At 42.1% G+C, this 20,000-nt stretch overlaps 1 protein-coding gene across 2 annotated transcripts in view; it reads right to left on the reverse strand.

The window, feature by feature from the left end:
- Window positions 1-19,639, reverse strand: part of MAP3K1 (mitogen-activated protein kinase kinase kinase 1) — a 139,437-nt gene extending 119,798 nt beyond the window's left edge. For both annotated transcript variants that reach the window (XM_085845545.1, XM_085845546.1), the window contains exons 1-3: window positions 19,290-19,639; window positions 3,236-3,485; window positions 2,244-2,519 (exon numbers count right to left, since the gene is read on the reverse strand). In XM_085845545.1, coding sequence (XP_085701671.1) covers window positions 2,244-2,519; window positions 3,236-3,485; window positions 19,290-19,306 — 543 coding nt within the window. In that variant the 5' untranslated portion in view covers window positions 19,307-19,639. The remainder of the gene's footprint in view (window positions 1-2,243; window positions 2,520-3,235; window positions 3,486-19,289) is intronic.
- Between the last annotated feature and the right edge of the window lie 361 nt (window positions 19,640-20,000).

The following is a 20,000-nucleotide window of genomic DNA, read 5'->3' on the forward strand; positions in this document are numbered from 1 at the left end:
TGGGTAAGTATTCTATGAACACCATCTCGTTGAGTTAATAAATTATTGTAAATCAATTATCTTCTTCGTGAAGCATTTTGGATACACATTGATCCAAAAAGCAGGACATTGGAGATATATATATATATATATATATATATATATATATATATATATATATATATATATATATATATATATACTAGTAAAGGTGCCCGTCTTCGACGGGCGTCACTGGCAACATATGGTAGAAGACAGAGAGCATGAATGTATTTTAAACAATATATTATATCATTTTTATCCATTGATTATCAATCAGGTTTTCCCCTTCCACTGTCCCGCAGTAGCTCCACTTCGATGACATTACCACGTAGTTTAGTGACTACACAACGTGTACCATTCGTGAGTTCCGGAGGATCCATAGAGCGCATTAAAATTACAGGGCACCCTACTTTAAAGTGATCCAAAAGGCCGGATCAGTTTCGTCTACAAATTCATATGTTGTACAATTTAGCTGATTCTGAAACTGTTAACAGCATGTGGATCGGATGGTTCTGTGATTTTCTACGGTAGTAAACAGAAGTACGACTTAAGCCTGTACGCCACTATGCGGAGACCCGAGATTTTTATGTGCACGTGCTCAATCCTGCACCCACCCGGAAAAGACCCAAGTACACTGTCAGTACTCACCTCCACACTAAAACGTTGATCATGATTTTGGGTTTAACCATAACTGACCGGGCGATACTTTGTTGGGAGTTGGTCCGGCTGGGCAGCGGGTATCGGTCGATGAAAATTTCAAAACGGCAACCATGTATAAAAAAAGCAAAGAAATACTTTGTGCTGAGTCAGAAAGTCATGGTTTTGTGAAGAAACTACGGCACATGGAAAGTGCAAATTCGTCAGGTATGAACTCAACTGTTTTCTCCCCAAATGGAGCGTGATTCTATGAGCTGAACTCATCTTAGTGGTCCTCTAAAAAATGGGAAACATTTTTATTTATTTTTTGTGCAATAATTCCTCCCATTTTGCAAATGGAGAACATGAACTGTTTAACTTCCATAATCATCAAAACAAATTTTGAGGGGCCTCTTAAGGAAGACAATAATATCATTACGATATATGTCAAAGCTTGTTTCATTTCATGGAGTAACAAAAATCTGATGGTGGAACAAAAAAGGGTCGTGCCGAAATATATATATATATATATATATATATATATATATATATATATATATATATATATATATATATATATATATATATATATATATATATATATATATATATATATATATCCACATGTACATATAAAGCTACAATTGTGGGTGGAGTCAGGGCAGCCATCCAACCTATCGGTGGGAAGGATTGTTTCAGAAACACGCACGCAAAAACAAGCATATTATATAGATGTGGCCTCATTAAACTTCTGTGCAGTGTTAAAACTACCTCTTTTGATATACAGTTCATCCCCCTACAAATACAAGCTAAAACCCTGTTGACTTCACCTACAACTGCCTGGCACTGTCCTGTCTGCTTACCCCCTGAATCAATAACCATCCCAGATCCTTCTCCTGTGTGATATGCTTCAAAATTGCCCCTTGTATCAGATAATCTCTATTTTCATTATTCCTATCCATCCCCAGCACCTTACATTTCTATATGTTAAACTACATCTGTCAATCTTTTGCCCAATTTATTGAAGTATCCAGACTTTTCGAATTTGATCACCTCCATCACTGCTAACGACCTTACCTCCAAGCTTTGAGTGATCTATAAACTTGGAAAGCCTACTGTTCACCCCACTACCCAAATCGTTGATGTAAATTATAAATAATAATGGTTGAAGTACTAATACCTGAGGTACCCCACTACGACTTACATCTTCCCAGCAAGCCAACATCTCGCTTACCTGCTCAGCCACCTCTCTCAATACTCTCGGGTGCATGTTATCTGGTGTCAGAGCCTTATCTACTTTTAGATTTCCTAGCTGTTCCTTTACTTCCTCCACTACAATTGGGATTTTCTGTAAAAGCCCTTCCTAACCTCCTTGATAGATACTCTCAGCTGTTGGAGTTCCCCTGACTGTTCTTGTGTAAATGTTGAAGCAAAATATCTCTTGAATATGCCTGTTATCTCGCCATCATCACTATCCACTGAGGTTTCGTGTCGTATCATCCACACCTGTGCTATTCCTAAATAGCCCAATTTCCTTTAACCTAATGAAATAATCCCCAAACTCAATATTTCTTCACTGCAATTACCGGAGCTGGTGAAACACGTCTTCGTCTCTCCACTGCACCACGAAGTCCCGACGCAGAGCAGAAGGTGGTAGAGATGGAGACTGTAGAAGAAGGAGAAGGGGTTGTCGAGACACCTGGTACTGTCAGGTTAGGAGTTGTGCCAGAGCCAGAGTTTTGGAAGCTCGGATTAAGGTGAGAAGTAAGGACTTCTGATCGAGGAGGAAGGACGCCTGGACTAGGACTGCGTTTGCGCCGAAGGTCTGAGTGGTGTTGTGTGCTATCTGGAGGCTTTCCGATCTGTGCAATGGCAGAAAAAACAAAAGCACCAAAGCAATCACGATAATAATAGGAATTCAGCAAAATTCAGAAAAGGCAAGAGTATCAAAATAGACTGAACATTTGACCTTTTAATATCCAGCATTTGATCATTTGTTTTTAAACCACTTTTGTTTCACCAACCCTGAAGTACTACACCAATGCCCTATGACATAGCTGCCATGTTGTATGGTACCAGTGGAACCTTGTTCACTGCACAACTTTATTGCATGACTTCCAATGATGTTGATGTTACTCTTTTTGACAAAACTGCACTGAAGTAAGAGAAGAGAAAAGAGAAGTTGAAAGAAGACCCCATAATATGGCAAATGCTTTCTCTGATTTCAGGTAGAAGAGTTCTTGTTGTTGGTCCACTGGACACCAACCAGTTCTACCAATGATGTTACCCTCTTTGACAGTATTGCTTTTCAGTGCAGCTCAGTCAAAGGCTTAATCTGTTTCAGTAATGAAAATACAAGTGTGATGATGTGAACCTGATCAGGGAAACAATTTGCTACTTGTTGCCTTGTGTTGGACTCGGATATTATTTTGAGCCAATATGACACATTCACGTCAGTATTCCTCCAGATGCCAATTGTCATAGTAACATAAAATAGCAATAATTATTTTTGAGGTTCACATTTTAATGACATTGTGATATCTATTAAAAAAAAATATTGTGAAGATTCATGACTGACCAATGGACCACGCTTGTTCTTCCGATCCAGCCACTCCTGCTTCCATGCCGGAATAGCATTTGACCGCAGTTTCTCACGAATATGCCGCTCCTCCGGGCGATCATCAAGGCGTATGCTCGGGCGTGTGGCGTCCCGTGCTTCAGGACCAGTGCACCCATGTACAGAAGCACTCCCAGCATCTCCGCCACATTCTCCAAGCCCCACATTGGTTCCTCCGCTAAGTATGCCACTTCCTCCTCCATTGGCTCCTCTGTCGATGTAGGACAATATTCAAAAATATCAAGCTCAGTATTTCGGAAAAAAAATAGCTGACAAAACCGAGATTATCCACGAACAGCATCGCACTTAAGCATGACTTATTCTTCTATTGCACGCAGCACAAAGCTGCTGGTTAGCATCATTGGTTGAGGGCATGGCTGTGCTACTGATACAATGCCCCCTGCTGGTTAGGGAAGGAATTTGTAATTTGTTCAGGGTGCCGGCGGGAGCTTGCCTCCTCTTCGAGAAGGACACAGTGGGATCTTTGACATCCACCAGTGAATTCCAGCAGACGGGACGTCAAAGCATGACTCATTTGCCAACAGCACCTCTCTCCACTTCTGTTTTGAAGGCAACTGCCGAATTTCAAGCTGGGACTTAATGGGACCCCAACATTGAGCAAAACAACATAGTCAGTTTCTCATCACCCTTTCAGAATTCACAGTGCATGATGGTTGGACAGATTTAACTGTTCCATCTTGATCAGGTCAGGTCAGGTCAGATATGGGAGCATGCGCTGGAGCAGCACGTCGCTGCATCTACTTTCCATGGGTACTCCTGGGGGCTCCATCTGGGCTCTCCCAGGCAGATGCCTGGCCCATCACCATCTCCTTGAAATGCTGATCAACCTGCTGCAACCAAGAGACACGTAGTCAGCTCATTGGCCTCCTCCACTCACGAGGCTCCCTTGCTGAGAGAATCTGGTGAGCAGGATCAGCATCAGGAAAATGAGCCACACGTCCGTACAGCCACAGTTGATATTCGAGGATGATGCAGGTAAGAAATCTCATTTGAGTCTCTCTCAGCAACCACTCATTGGACACAAAGTCCAACCAGCAATAGCCAAGGATTTTCCAAAGAGACCTGGTACCAAAGGAATTAAGTCCCCATACCAGATCACTGGTCAGAGTCCAAGTCTCACATCTGCAGAGCAAGACTGGAAGCACCAAGGACCTGAAGACTTGGACTTTTGTCATCCTGCACAGGTACCGACAACGCCACACCCCATGATCCAGTGAATCCATGAATCCCCAGGCCCGACCCAGACGTCTATTGACCTCTGGCTCATAGCCAGCGGAAACATGAACATCACTGCTAAGGTAAGTGAATTTCTCCGTGACCTCAACATCCTCACCAAAAACAAGTACAGACAAGATAGCAGCATCCAAGATGTCATTGAAAGCCTGGATCTTAGTTTTGACCCAGTAAACCCATAATCCCAGCGGCGATGACTCCTCATTCTCCACCTCGAGGACCCCCAAAAGGATATGTAAAGTCTCTGCAAAGATGACTGCATCATCTGCGAAATCAAGGTGAGAGATCTTGACATTCCCAAACGATGCACCATAGATTGAGCTTTCCAACATCCTCCCCAGAATCCAGTCCATACAAGTGCTGAAAAGTGTGGGAGCCAGTACACACCCCTGATGAACTCCAGTAACAACTGGAAATAAGTCAGAGATGGTATCGCCACATCTCACAACACTCTCAGTACCAGAGAATAGTTCAGACATAAGATTGATCAGTTTTGGTGTCACCACACGAAGACCAGTGATCCTCCAGAGGGCATCCTGATTCACTAAATCAAATGCTTTGCAGAGATCAACATGGGCTGCAAGCAGCCCCTGCCAAAACTCTCATCTGCGTTTGGCGAGGACCCAAAGAGTAAGGACACGGTCAATCGTTGACCTCTTTGGTGTAAAGCCTGACTACTCTGGGCACTGGTGCTCAAGCAGATGGTGGCGAACCCTATCAAGAATTATCCGAGCAAAGACCTTGCTCACCACTGAGAGCAGGGTCACCCCCTTGGTAGTTTTTACAGTCTGAGCAACCACCCTTCCCTTTCCAGAGAGGGACAACAATGCCCCTCTTACAGTCAGTTGGGATGATGCATGTGTTCCAGGCAGAGCACAGAACTGCATGCAACAACATGAGTACAGCATTTCCACCAGCTTTGAGAAGTTCAGCATGGATGCCACAGATCCCAGGGGCTTTAGCACATTTCAACTGGTTCATCGCAGCCTGTGTTTCCATAAAAGAAGATGGATCACAGTTTATTTGAGGATCAGCAATGGGGATAGTCAGACCCCTGACATCCAACTCAACAGCTGGTGGATCAGCCTGGTACAACCGCTCAAAGTAACCAGCCCAGCGGGCCTTCACTTCGGACTCCTCTGTCAAGATCCCACCACCCTCCACTCTAACTGCAGTAGACCGAGGGATGGGCTTGGAGGAACGCAATGTCACCTGATCACAGGTGATGATCCACCCCTCACAGATTCCTCACACATTGGCCTCCTTGTCCTCCCTCAGTGCATGCACAGTTTCACTCCCCAACTCCCTGAACAGCTCAGCTCTGCCATTAAGCTGAGCATTGCAACTCTGATCAATGGTATGCAGTGTCCCTTGAGAGACAAAATTAAGATTAAGTGTCCCTTGAGATTCGTATTCTTTGCCCTACGGGGAGTTCTACGACTTCCAGTCACAACATCAAGGGTGGTGGTCTTGAATGCATTCCACAAGTCTTCAGGATTTCCCAAAGCACCCAGACCCCCCAAATCCCCACTCAGCTTGTTTGCAAACTCATCAGCTTCCCTATCATCATTGAGCTTGCCAACATCCAGCCTAGGCTGGGATGGTATCATTCTCCCGGATTGAAGCTGAAACTTCAGAGTTGCTACCACAAGCCTGTGGTCGGTATTGAGGAACTGAGCACTCTGGTGGACCCTATAGTTCTGCATCATCCTCCAGCAACAAATGAGCACATGGTCAATCTCCTTTGTCATACCACCAGCGTTGGAATACCAATTCTCGCGATGAGCCTGTGGGATCTGAAACCATGATCCAGCCACCCTCAGTCCATGACTTCTTGCAAAGTCAAGGAAATTAGTGCTATTCTTGTTCACAGTTCCAGACCCATGGTGACCAATACATGTCTCATAACCATCCCGATCAGTACTCCCATGTACTGATAGGAGGTACTCCCACGGAGTGAGTTTTCAGATTTCTTTTTGTTTCTCTTGTGTTTTGCGGAGTGAAGGGTTTTACGGTGGCCGGAGTGCAAATCCTGCCACCAACCTCCTGAAGAAAAGTAACCCAACTGCAGGAGGACGCCCACAGACACAGTTGGGCACTACATATGGATGGCCATTGGTTCACAAGGAGCTCCTCCGCCTTTTGATCAGATGACTCTAAATGACAGATACAACATGAGGTTTATGGGCGAGAGCAATGTATGACCCCGCATGAAGCTGTAATTTTGCTCTGCTCCTTCTATTATATCTCATCATAATCAAATTTTCCAACTTACCTCTTTACACTAACCCCTCCAAGCTCTCTGAAATACCTGTGGCTATGGATACCACTATATAAGCAGCTTATGTTTGTCTGTGTGGTGTACTCTCTCTCTCCCCAATGATGATTACTCTCTTTATATGTACCTCTTTTTCTACAATATGGATCATGTCATAACCACCCATTCAAGCTCTCTATTCCATATCTGCAGCTTTTTCAACTGTCACAATGCCAGCTGGCTCGGTGTTGGCTCTACAAGAACCAGTCATGACATTGCAGCAAAGGCCCTCTTCTACTCTGTGAGCCTGGCCCCATCTGTAAACTTCCCAACCAGGTTTCTGCAACTGGTATATCCTCCCTCCTGAAACGAGTCATGATGAACATTCCATCCAATCTCTCCTGATCTTCTTCTGCCTCTCTTGGCTCTTCTGACAACTTTCTTGTCAAAACCCATATCTCTCTCGCTATTTTAAGGGAGAAACCTCTATGATGCAAAATATGGCTGTTTGCACAGGTCAACTGGCAGGGACTTCAATCTTCCCTTTCTCGAAAGGCCACCAGCTCCACAGCAACTAAAAGATTGATTCCGCCTGGAAATACTTTCACAAAAGCCTATTTTTTTTTCTCATTCACTGGTCTTTTCCATCCCACCTGTGGCTATCCTATCCATCCTCTAAGCCCCGGAACACTGAATTCTGCAGAGAGGCAGTTGTAGTCAAGCAGCTTGTTTCTCACCATAGAAATCTAACCTCACTGAGAGCAACTTTATTTCATTTTGAAAGGCTCGCAACACGTGTGTGACCATCCAGAGGCATGCCTGGAAACACCATCCTGAACTTTCCAATCAGTCTCCTTTCTGCAAGTTATAGTGGCACTTTGTCAAGTCTGTCTCTGGTGTCCGCTCTCCCTCCATCCCCTCCGTCACCTCAAATGGCATTACTGCAAAGTCTGCCCAAGAGGCAGATGCCTAAACTCTGTGTTTGCCTCCAAATATCGTGTACCCAGCCAATCATGATCGATCCCCATCATACCGATTGTTTATATCCTTCTCCCCTGAGGTAAAGAAAGTTATTTTCAGCCTTCACCCTGTTTCAGTGATGGGCACAGGTGGCATCAATGTCCATGTTCCCAAATCCTGCTCTACCATTGTTGCCTCGACTTTGTCTGTCCTATTCAGTCTGTCCTGCTTTGGCCACCCCTCATCAGCCTGAAAGTGAACAAACACCACTCCCGTCTATAAGAAGAGTGCGAAAACAGATCTGTTCAACTCAAACCAGTGAGCTTACTTGATATGACAAGCAATGCCATGGGATCATTGCTGCTGACTTCAAGTTGTTTTCAAACAGCCTGATCTCTGAGCATCGGTTTGGATTCCGTCCTAACTATTCAACTCTGGACATGCTGCTGCTCCTTTCTCAACAATGGTTGGAGGACCTAAATCTCAAGCAAGAGCCCAGGACCATCTCCTTGGACATATCTCGGGCATTCGACAAATCTGGCTCAGCCAAGGTCTCGAGCTGTGGAGTACAAGTCCACCTTTATTCCCTGAATTCTGACATGCTGAACTCACACATCAGCCGTGTTACTATCAATGGAACCCTCTCAGCCACTCTCTGAGTGGAGGCTTGAGTTCCTCAATGTGCAGTGTATTGGGCCCAGTGTTGTTCTTCATCTACATGAACGACTTTTTGAATGTCTAGAAAACCCTCTCTTCCTTTTCGCAGATGACTCCACATTGCCAAGCACTGGAATGGGTTACTGTGTGAGACAGACAACAGCTCCATCAATCTCTGCCGATCTGGAACTGATTAGATACTGGTCTGATAAATGGAACATGTCCTTCAATCCTGACAAATCACACTGTCTCACCTTGTCGCTCCAGAAGGATCGTCAAAATAACTCACCTATCTTTTTATATGATCAAGCACTGGAAAGAGGTTCAGTCGCTTGACATTTTCAGCCTCACCATTAACCATAACCTCTCATAGGTCCAATCACATAGCAAAGCTCATAGCTTTCAAAGAAGGCTACAGACTGGGTATCTTCTGTCGATCCAAGTTTTTCCTTTGAAAATCAGAGCAACCGACGATCTACAAGGTGTTTGTCCACAGCTAAATGGAGCCCAGCCCTTCCCTCTGGGTTGACACCCCAGCATCATCATACAGTATCTATCTCTCCTGGATTTGTGGAATCTAAAACTCGGAACATCATGGGCATCTTAAGTGATGAGGCCGAAGAACAAGGTCAGTTCCTTTCACATCGCAGGTAGGTTGGTAATCGCTTTGTGTTTTACCGCCTCTTCTCAGATATTACTCCTTTTGCCCTTCATCCCCTCCAACCCTCCCCAGCAACTCCAGGATGAACATGGCTAAACAAAATTGAGGCTGACTGCATACCTCAACTCCTTTGTTCCTCACTTCTCTCCTTTCTGTGGAACTGCCTTCAAGAGGCCATTCTTTCTCTATCTTCCCAACAGAGCTTCAAGCAAGTTGTGCACCATCACCTCATGTCACCCCCCACCCTGACCCGTGATTATTATTACCCCCAACAACCCTTCCTAACCCAACCCTCTCACTGATTTCAGTGCTTCATCCCCTTCTATTGTGCTTTCTGTGCGGCCGCCAATTGTCCCAAACGCTATCTGTCCTTTAACAGAAGATGAACAACTAAAGCCGTTTGCAATCAGGGCAACTCCAATCACTCAGAGACGAAATGACTTCATGTGCATAATTAATAAGTACCATGGGGAAGGAGAACAAACGACACAATGGGATTTATTTACACCATTTGTTCACAAAGATACGCACCCCAGGTATCGGATGAATGGAAGCATACTGCATTAAAAATTTTTTGAATGACGTTATATCAGCCGAGCTCAACTTAAATCGACAATTGTCCCACGATGTATGCTCAAATTAGATCGAAATTTTTAGATCCTCATGGAGGATCTCGAAGTCTTACTCACGTTGTTGTTCTTGTGGACTTTTTTTGTTTCACAGCCGACAGTTTTCCTCGAAACTTCCTGAAACTTGGCATGTAAATGTAAAAATACCCTGCGCAGACAGTAACCATCTCGGATTTTGAAAATTCCTCCTAGAAAAAGTTATGACCTCAAAATATCTCCGCTAATGGAAATCGCCTAAAAAAAATGATCTCCGAAACTCGGCAAGCTGTTTGAATTTTATTTGTGGGAATCGAACAGGACATTCGCAGAGATGAATTACCGCATATATGATACATCACTATGACGTCATATCAATTTTATGACGTCATTCCTATTTTTTGACATTTTTTGTTTCACAACCCAGAGTTTTCCTCGGCTAAACGTCCATCTGAGAGACGACACACACACATTGATGAATCACGCTGCCCGTAAAACACTGGGTTTACAGTTTATAGCTGGCTTGGGATTCAGACAGACAGCTGAGAGGTGTTTTCATACCTCGAGGCCATCCCAGCACTTACCCCAGGTGATTCAGGTTTTCATGAGATGTGATTGAGTCTTGTTACCTCCACCACTGAAGGTGAAGGAGGTTGTTTGCACCCCTCTCTGTTTGTTTGTCCGTTTGTGTATATGATATCTCAAAAAAGTTGCAGACGAATCCGGATGAAATTTTGTCCTCATTAGGACATCATCAGGGCAACAGAGCAACATTCCACACACTTGTGACTAAAAACCTGAAAACCACACACTTGTGACGCACAGTATCTGGCTTATAACCAAAAGATTTTCAGGGTTCGGAAAGTTCAAAGTTCCAAAGGATAGGCCGAATGACCTCCTTCTGCATGAAATTTCCTTCCAATTATCATTAACATCTCGAACTATCTTCCTTTCGTCCACACCTTGTCACTTGCCCCGATCAAGAGTCGAGCACCACAAATAGATAGATATGTCTGATCAACTAAAACCTCAACAACGCTCAAGTCTTGTGCTTGTGGTGGTCAGCTGATGTTGACCAAATCATGAACAGCTTGTTGAATGTTGCACAGAAATGATCACAAGTGACCAAAAAAAAACAACTGGAAAAAAATTGTATGGCAAGAGTGGGACAAAACAAGCAGCCAATATTGTTTGAAAAGAGAATTTCAGGAAACCAAATCTCCCCCCTTCTCATCCTGCCCACCTGCATACTACTTGCTCTCTTCCAAGCTCCCAAGCTGCCAAATGCCCACCAGCAGAGCCCAGCACCAAGTAAACACAGTTACCCTTCCTTGAAGGAAGCATACATACTCTGTTAGGTAAACAATCATCCATCAAATTAGACCCAAGAGTAAAACAGCTGTGATGGCAATGGGGGTAACAGGACAACTGGGGCTGTGATGACCAGGGTCGAGTCCAAGTGATTGTTAACATACACAGAAGTTGGACAACTGATAGATAGCCTCAAGTGCTTGTAGACAACTGATAGATAGCCTTCTCAGATAGACGCCAATGAGCATGCATGCCAGTCGGCCATAAATGCACCATTTTATCACGGGGATGGGACATTCGATGGAAAAACCAAAAACAAAATGGTCACTTTTGATTGTGCTTTTGCCGACAATGATTCGGCATCAACAAGAAAAGTTTTACTGGTACAGCAAATGGAACGAAAGATTCATGGCTGCTTCATTTTTGCAGAGATATTCAAAACCAGACTTTTTTTTTTAACCCAGAATATTAAAATCAATTCCTTCCATTCAATTCAAATGGCTCTTCCATTTATCATGCATATATGTTGTAAAATTGGCACATGAAGATGGAGTATTCACGATGAGTCAGACCTCTTCTTTTTTTGTACCAATCCATATTTTTTTAATTTGATACACCATACACTTTACAGAGCATTGGTGCTGCTGAACCAGATTATTGGCAAGGTTTATACTATGTGGTTTGCCATTACCTTCCCAGCATTGCTTATCCCTGCTCCATCCTTTTAAATATTGACCATCAAGGAAGGAAGCACCACATTCCATTTTTAAGTCATTAGTCTGATTTGGCAGGTGTTTGAACCACCACCGACCTCCTAGACCCCGGAACAGAGGCTGGTATACCAGTTCATAGGATGCAACATATACCGGAGTCAGTGGTGGAATGGTTAGAGCATCCACTACACAAATCTGAGAGGTCGGTGGTTTGAGTCCCAGCTGAGTCATGCCATTGGGACCATACTCTGAACAGAGCGTTGGTGCTGCCGAAGCAGTCTCCTGGGCTATTGGGCACAATCCTGGACGGGTCACCACTCTGACACAGGATACTCGAATGTCTCGATCATCCCAGCAAGCAGGTGCTCATTTGTCCGACTTCGGAAGAATGACAGGCTGAATCAACCCCACCTGGTATTAATTCAACAGAAAAGCAGGATTTGAACTCAGGATCTTAGGATCTCAAGCCCACCACCCCAACCATTAAGCCAACGCCAGCCTTGAGTCATACCAAAGACTTAAAAAAAATGTGTATGTGCTGCTTCCTTGCTTGAGTCTCAACATTTAAAAAGGATAGAGCCCGGACAACCAACCGCAGCTCAGGGTTTCATGGGCCTAACGGCCTCCTCCTGTGTTTGAGTTCCTTGTAGGGGAACTCGTATTTATTATTATTAGAGTGCAGTGGTATTCAGTTCAATATGGTACATAATTTGGGATCATCTATTTATTACGTACACTAGGAGGAATGGTGGTTCAGGCTGGTGTGTTCATACGTGGTATGTATGTACAACAGGGGGTGAGAGGGTTTGAAGTTGAATATGAATCACAATCGCTGATATTCATGAACATTCTTATATTTGTTGAATATTGCACTCATTTAAGTGTTTATTATTCCAATTATTTGATAATTACCTCAACCATCTAAGATGGACAGAGGTTACGTTTTCACCCCTCTCTGTTTATTTGTGTGCAGGAACTTTGTAGACAGCTTTGGATGAAATTTGGTGGGTGGGTTGGGTGTGTTACAAGTACGAACTGATTAGATTTTGGTAAAGATCCAGATCCAGATACTAGAATTCTTAAAGTGTTCACCATTGGCAGGTAGGTTCATTGACAGGTAAAATAATTCACCATTGAGAAATAGGGCCAAAAATTATATTCAGTATATCACGATATCTCAAAATGTTGTGGACGGATCCGGAGATATATATATATAGATATATAAAGATACATATAGGTATATAGAGATACATAGAGATACATAGAGGTATAGAGATATATAGAGGTATATAGAGGTATAGAGATATATAGAGGTATATAGAGATACATAGATATACAAGGAGATATATAGAGATATATAGAGATACATAGAGATACATAGAGATATATAGATATATAAAGAGATATATAGAGGTATATAGAGGTGTATATAGAGATATATAGAGGTATATATAGATATATAAAGATACATAGAGATACATAGAGGTATAGAGATACATAGAGGTATATAGAGATATAGAGGTATATAGAGATACATAGATATACAAGGAGATATATAGAGGTATATAGAGAAACATAGAGGTATATAGAGAGATATATAGATATATAAAGAGATATATAGAGGTATATAGAGGTGTATATTGAGATATATAGAGGTATATATAGATATATAGAGATACATATAGATATATAGAGATACATATAGATATACATAGTGATATATAGAGATATATAGAGATACATAGTGATATATAGAGATATATAGAGATACATAGTGATATATAGAGATATATATATATATATAGTGATATATATATATATATATATATATATATATATATATATATATATATATATATATATATATATATATATAGGTATATAGAGATACATAGAGATATACATAGAGATATCCATAGAGATATCCATAGAGATATACATAGAGGTATATAGAGATACATAGAGATATACATAGAGATATCCATAGAGGTATATAGAGATAAAGAGATAATATAGATACATATAGATACATCGAGATACAGAGATATATAGAGGATATAGAGATACATGGAGGTATATATAGATATATATAGATATATATATACATATAGATATATAGAGGTATATAGAGATATATAGAGATATATAGAGATATATAGAGATACATAGAGATATAAAGAGATATATAGAGACACATAGACATATAAAGAGATATATAGAGGTATAAAGAGATACATAGAGGTATATATAGATATATAGAGATACATATAGGTATATAGAGATACATAGAGATACATATAGGTATATAGAGATACATATAGATACATATAGGTATATAGAGATATATAGAGATATAGAGGTATATAGAGATATATAGAGATACATATAGATACATAGAGATATATAGAGGTATATAGAGATATAGAGTTATATAGAGACCAAATCCAACCAAATTTTGAATATTGCCCAAGAGTACCACAAAGATGGTTTCTGCCAGGGTAGCATATCTCAGGGAGGGGTTCAAGGTGGGGGGAAGACCCCATTTCTCTCTATCTGGATGCGCATCATGTAGCGCCGCCTGGTGGTAGCCGGTATTACAAATCATTTTGTTTTAAAAAGAAAGTTTGAAAAACTTAACAACATGCATTACAGTGATGTTTAAATTTGAGTGAGAATAATTCAATATTTTTCAAAATGTTTCACTTCACTCATTTATAAAGGAGCAGCAAGGATGGCTGATGAAGATGGGTGGAAAGATGGCCGAGGCAGGTATGCACACTCGCCCCTAAGCTGTGTCGCCTTCGTTTGAATCTCGGCCCAGCTATAAATTGTCACCTGGGGCTTTCACGGGCAGGGTGTGTGCCATCATTAAACTGGGCGTCCTGTCTACTGGCATTAGTTGGTGGTCGTGAAAGATCCCACAGTGTAATTTGAGGAGTAGTTGAGCTATCGCCGTCACCTTGACCAAATTACAAATTCCTTTTCTAACCTTCGTCGAAAGTCAGGCCTTGCCAGCTGGTTTGTGAAATACTTGAGCCAAACTCCCCTCCCCCCCCACCCCCCGACCAACCCCGCAAGAACGTGGGAATAATTGTGGCCGTTAAGGAGAAGAATAAGAATATAACAAGTTGGTTGAAGAAGGTGATGTTGGTTAACTTCCAAGCAGATGGAAGATGACCTTGGGCGAATTATAAAGTGAATAGAGGAGAATTTTTGTAAAGTACAACATGAAGTCTTTTGATTCAATGCGGCATCAAAGCGACGGGTACTTTTGCTCTTATTTACTAATAATGATATCCAAGTAAACATGTATTCAACGCAAAAAAAAAAAAAACTTCAAAAATATTGTGTGGAGAATGTAAAACATCATTAGAAGACATACAATTGTATGTTCAATCAAGTTGGGAAAAAAATGTGCAAGTACAGCGGCATACATTGAGAATCGTGGTGAGTGACCTTTCCTTCCACAAGCCAAGTTTAACCTGTCCCAGTCATGATGCAACCAACAAGTGATCCTCACATACAGAAACCACCACACCACATCAACCATTACCTTTTCTGCAAATCTCCTTTTATCAATGACTTCAGTGCACTGTTTTGCTTATTCATCTGGTCAGATGGTCATTGCAGTTGTTTCTTATCTGCAAAACCCAAACAGTGGTTTTACTGATGAAAATTTAGTAAAGAAGGCTGGCAGATAACTCGGTGCTGGTATAAACTTGCCTTTGAGTGGTCTCATCTTGTTTCAACTCCCAAATGTGATGGCATGAGACTACAAACCATCTTCTTGTTGATTCACAGGCAAGGCATTTGCATCATAGAGCAAGTCATGCTCTGATATCAGTGGCTTGCAAAATGTAAAAGGTTTTATGTTGTATGTTTGAAAAGAATAGGCCATTATGCGTCGGTGCCATGGCCACATTCCAATTTGCTGACGGACACAGTCGTTGACGGCTGATTATAATCGGCCAAACACTTCAATGGAGTAACAACCTGTCCAAGGCATGAAATGCTCATTCATTTGATAAAGCAGGTAACTCGCTAAGTGCAGCAACATTAAGGATTTTGATATGAAGTTTCAGGAAGTCGTATTATTAGTTCCAGGAGAATCGGCATGCCACAAAGTCTACATTATGGGAGAAAAACCGACTGGTTCATTAACGACCTTGAAGGTGAATAATTAAATCTGCCTGCCTCACCTGGTCCGATGTACGCGTGAAAATCGTCCACTCACTGTGGTTGACTCCACTCGTTACAGGAGGGCGTTCCGATTGACGAAGGGCTCAACCCTTATCTTGTTATATACCCAAGATAGCATAATATTATGCATAAGGGCATATTGTTCCTACCTGGGGGCCAAGCACCGTGGGGGTTCCTCTACAGCTGCAGACATTTACAAGTAGCACCTACATGAGAATTCCAATGCTACACACCCCCTCAGCTACCGGACCGGTTTCATCACTTATTGGCGAATCATCAGCGACAGTGTACACAGAAAAGCGCACCACCTAGACTCCCAAGCATGTACCACGTGCAATGCCAATAGTAGTTAACACATTGATAGTGTCGCGCATTCACTACTTGTGAATGTCTGCACCTGTAGAGGAACCTGGGTAGAGTTTGAGACAGCAAAGGGCTTACCTTGTGTCGCTTTTATTGGTTGCTTTATGCAACTTTCTTTGGCTGGAAGAGCATGGGGGTTAATTTACGGCAATCCTTGCCACCTGGGGTAATTGATTGGGTGAGATGCACATTAGTTTTGTTATTTGGTTCAACATTAAAACCCTCCTTCACATTACGTAAAGGATGTAGAAGGAAGATCCATTGGACATCTGGTTCTATGTGCATCAACAGAAGAGGAAAACGAATAAGTGTTTTTGTCTTTGAAGAATTTGAAGAAATCTCTCTTGGAAGAATTTAAAACTTCGTCATGCGTTTGGATTTTTTACCTGCGCGGCACGATGCTTGATGAAATAAATTATGCAGTACACTATACTATCGATAAGTCTACAAACAAGAAAATAAACATTTTAAAAGTAAACAGACATTTGATTAAAGCAAGCAAACGACATGAAATGCAAATGAACATCTGGATACATCCAATTAAAGATGTAATTAGGTCATATCATTAAAATCCTGAGTGTGTTCTGCATATTTAGCATGGTTAGGCGTCTAAATAATTAAATGCCAACTCGAGACTTTTGTTGAGTTCAGCATTTTAGTTGTAACATCTCAATCAACTGTCAGGTATCTTCGTTATATTTTGACTCCGGAACAGCAAACAAGAGAGTGTAGAACTGGAAGAAACCGAGAAAGTCAAATTGCAGACTCTTAGCTAACACAAAGCAAGATAGCTTATACAATTATACAATCTGAGCTTATACAAAGACTCCGAAAGCAAGATAGCTTATACAATTTCCTTTGAGCTGTCCAGCTGTCTCGGGTTCGAATCTCGACCCAGCCATAAACTGTCCCTGGTGTTTCGCATCAAGGTGTGCGTCATCCATCGGATGGTTGTTCAGCTGGGGGATCTGTCTGCCAAGCACCGTGGGGGTGTTGTTAGACGTTAAAGACCCCACAGTGTATTTCATGAAGAGTATATGAGTTATCATCAGCCCCTTAAACAAGTTATAAATTTTACCAGGTGAATGTCAGGCCTGGCCAGCCAGTTCCACAAAGATTTTGGATAAAGCTGTTCCCCCTGACAGCCCCATAAAATTATTCCTACCTTATTGCGGGGTTTGTTAAGAAAAAGAAAACAGACGATTGTATTTTGATCCTCTTTAAAATTCGCTCTTTTAGAAATTAGAACCTTGGGATAAGAACAATAAAAAACGATGTAAAACATGATATCTCAAAAGATTATGGACGGATTATGACAAAACTTGGTGAATGAGTTGGTTAGGTGACATGAACACGCCGATTATATTTTGCTTCGGTCCGGATGCAGATCCGGTTGATCAGTGGGACAAAGCGTAAAATGTTCAACCTGGTGGAAGTATGCGCTCCGAAGGTGAACAGTGGGTTTTTTTTTTCTTTTTTTAATCCCTGTCTGTCTGTTGGCTCGCCGAAATAGGTGACCCTTATTGTCAGTAATTCTGTCTGTTTGTTTGGATGTTTGTTCGTTTGTCATCAGCATAATTGGTAGTAAACGTGGGCGGATTTTGACCAAACTCGGGTGGTAGGTACATCTTATGACCTCGTGCTTTGGAAATTGTGATGGTTGCTAGGGACGCTTTGGTCCCCTAGCAACAACCGAAAAACCTTCAAAATCGGTACCGTTCACGCGAAATCAATTCCGAAAGCCATTATCCCACGAAGGGTTATGAAATTTGGCACGAATGATCTACAGGTGATGCTCTATCAAATATATTCCGGTTTTTGTAATATATGGAATACTTTACCCGCAGTGCCCCCTACAATTAAGATATGCATGAAAATTGGTGAAAATTGAAGGCCCCCTAGCGACCAGGTGAGTGCATCGATACAAATAAAACTTTGCAGGTTCATGGTACTCAATGAGTACTACAACTTTGCCTCAGGACATATTGACCGATTTCACTTAGCTCAGGGGTCAAAGGTCAAGTCGTGCAAAAATCGATAATATGTGAGAGCTGGAGGTGCCTTCGTGCCAATAGCTACTCCTTCTCGGGTCATGGTCGGATGGTCATGAAAATTCACATTAATCATTTGGAATACATTGTGCACAAACGGTCGAGCCCGATTTTCGATTTAGATCTTTGTTCACCCACAGCGCCCCCTCGAACTTTGGGGGATTTCCGATTTCAAACCGCATTTTCGGTACTTTTCATTCAAATGGATACCGAGTAGTTATCAGTAGATGGAACTGGATGAGATTTGATATGCAACAGTGTAGGGGGGGGGGTGGTGGGAGGAGGAGGGGCAAAATGAATCTCATAAAACACAAACAATCATGAAAAAAATCAGAATTTGCCATATATTTTGCAGACATTTCAAGAGGCAAACTTCAAGTGGAACAAATTTAATGGCATGGGTATTTAAGGAAAGTATGGGTAAGAGAGAGAACAAAAAAAAAAAAAAACTTCACCGCTTAATGATCCAGTGGTGATTGCCAGCACTTTACGAGGTGCACAGCAGGTGGGAAGCTGTGGCTTGTACCTTAACCTTAATTTAATCTACCCCGTAAGCACTAATTGGATCGTGTGCCCTGGTTGTGACATTTCGGTGAGTAGCTGCATCGGCTGGTACTTTTCTCTTCTTCAACAAGTAATATTTTGAAATTGTGCCAGGATACCAGTGAAGATGGTTATGGTGGGATTATTAACTGTGACACAAAATAAATAAAGCTGTTGGTGACACAACAGGTAAGTTGATGGTTCGAAAATTGATTTACCATGAAACCAACGCAACATCGTCCATAAACAACAAAAAGTAAGAGTTCAGCACCGAGGGTGGTTGATAAGATTCCAAGGCTCATTGAGTAACGTTCTGCAATATGAGAATGTAATTGGACTTTGGAGGACTGCACCAATTAGGAATTGCAAGGATGTTAAATCCATGCTTCAGTCAACGATCGCATGTGAGAAAAAAGACGAAGGAAGGTTATTTCACTCACCGCTTCTGCCTTGGCATCTGGGCTGCCTTTTTGGGTGCGTTCGGCTGAACGCGTCTCGAGGACTTTGTGGGACCCAGATTCACCTGTTCCACAGGAGCCCTTAGTGTCAAAGCCTGCACACCTTCCAGGATCTCAACTGAAGGTCCACGTCCCTCCACCCTGTCTCTTTCTGTCCCTTCAGCTGACTGTGATTATGATCACCTGCGTTTCTGTCCCGATCAGTTTCTCCGAGTTCAACTGAACCTCGAGGCCAGGGTTGGCAGGGCGGCGGAAGTGGCGTTCTGTAAACTTTGTTCTATTTCCAAAATCTGCATCACCCCAACACCACACCCTACCTTCGCCTGTTCCCAAATCCCAAGCCCTTTCCCATCGCTATAATCTCACAATCACTTAAAGGGAAACAAGGAAAAGGGGGGGGAGCGGAGGGGGACGTGTCGTGGGTGAGGCTTAAAGTTTAAATTACCAGAACGCTGAGTTATTGTAACATTTCCATGATCATATATAAGTGGATCGAATTGCTAAAACTCACTCCTCGATGACAGTTTCCCAGATCTCCACATTGCTGAATTATCGTATTATTATTCCGACTGGTGTTCTTGTGATGAAAAGATCCATTCGTTATTACTTTAATGAGGAATAGGTCCCTTTGTCTCACAGATATACCATCTTTGAAATTATTTATCCACTGCTGTCGACAGCAGGTGAAAGTAA

The sequence above is a fragment of the Eptatretus burgeri genome, chromosome 11, assembly GCF_056783735.1.
Source record: "Eptatretus burgeri isolate ZD-2024b chromosome 11, Ebu_testis_v1, whole genome shotgun sequence".
NCBI lineage: Eukaryota > Metazoa > Chordata > Myxini > Myxiniformes > Myxinidae > Eptatretus > Eptatretus burgeri.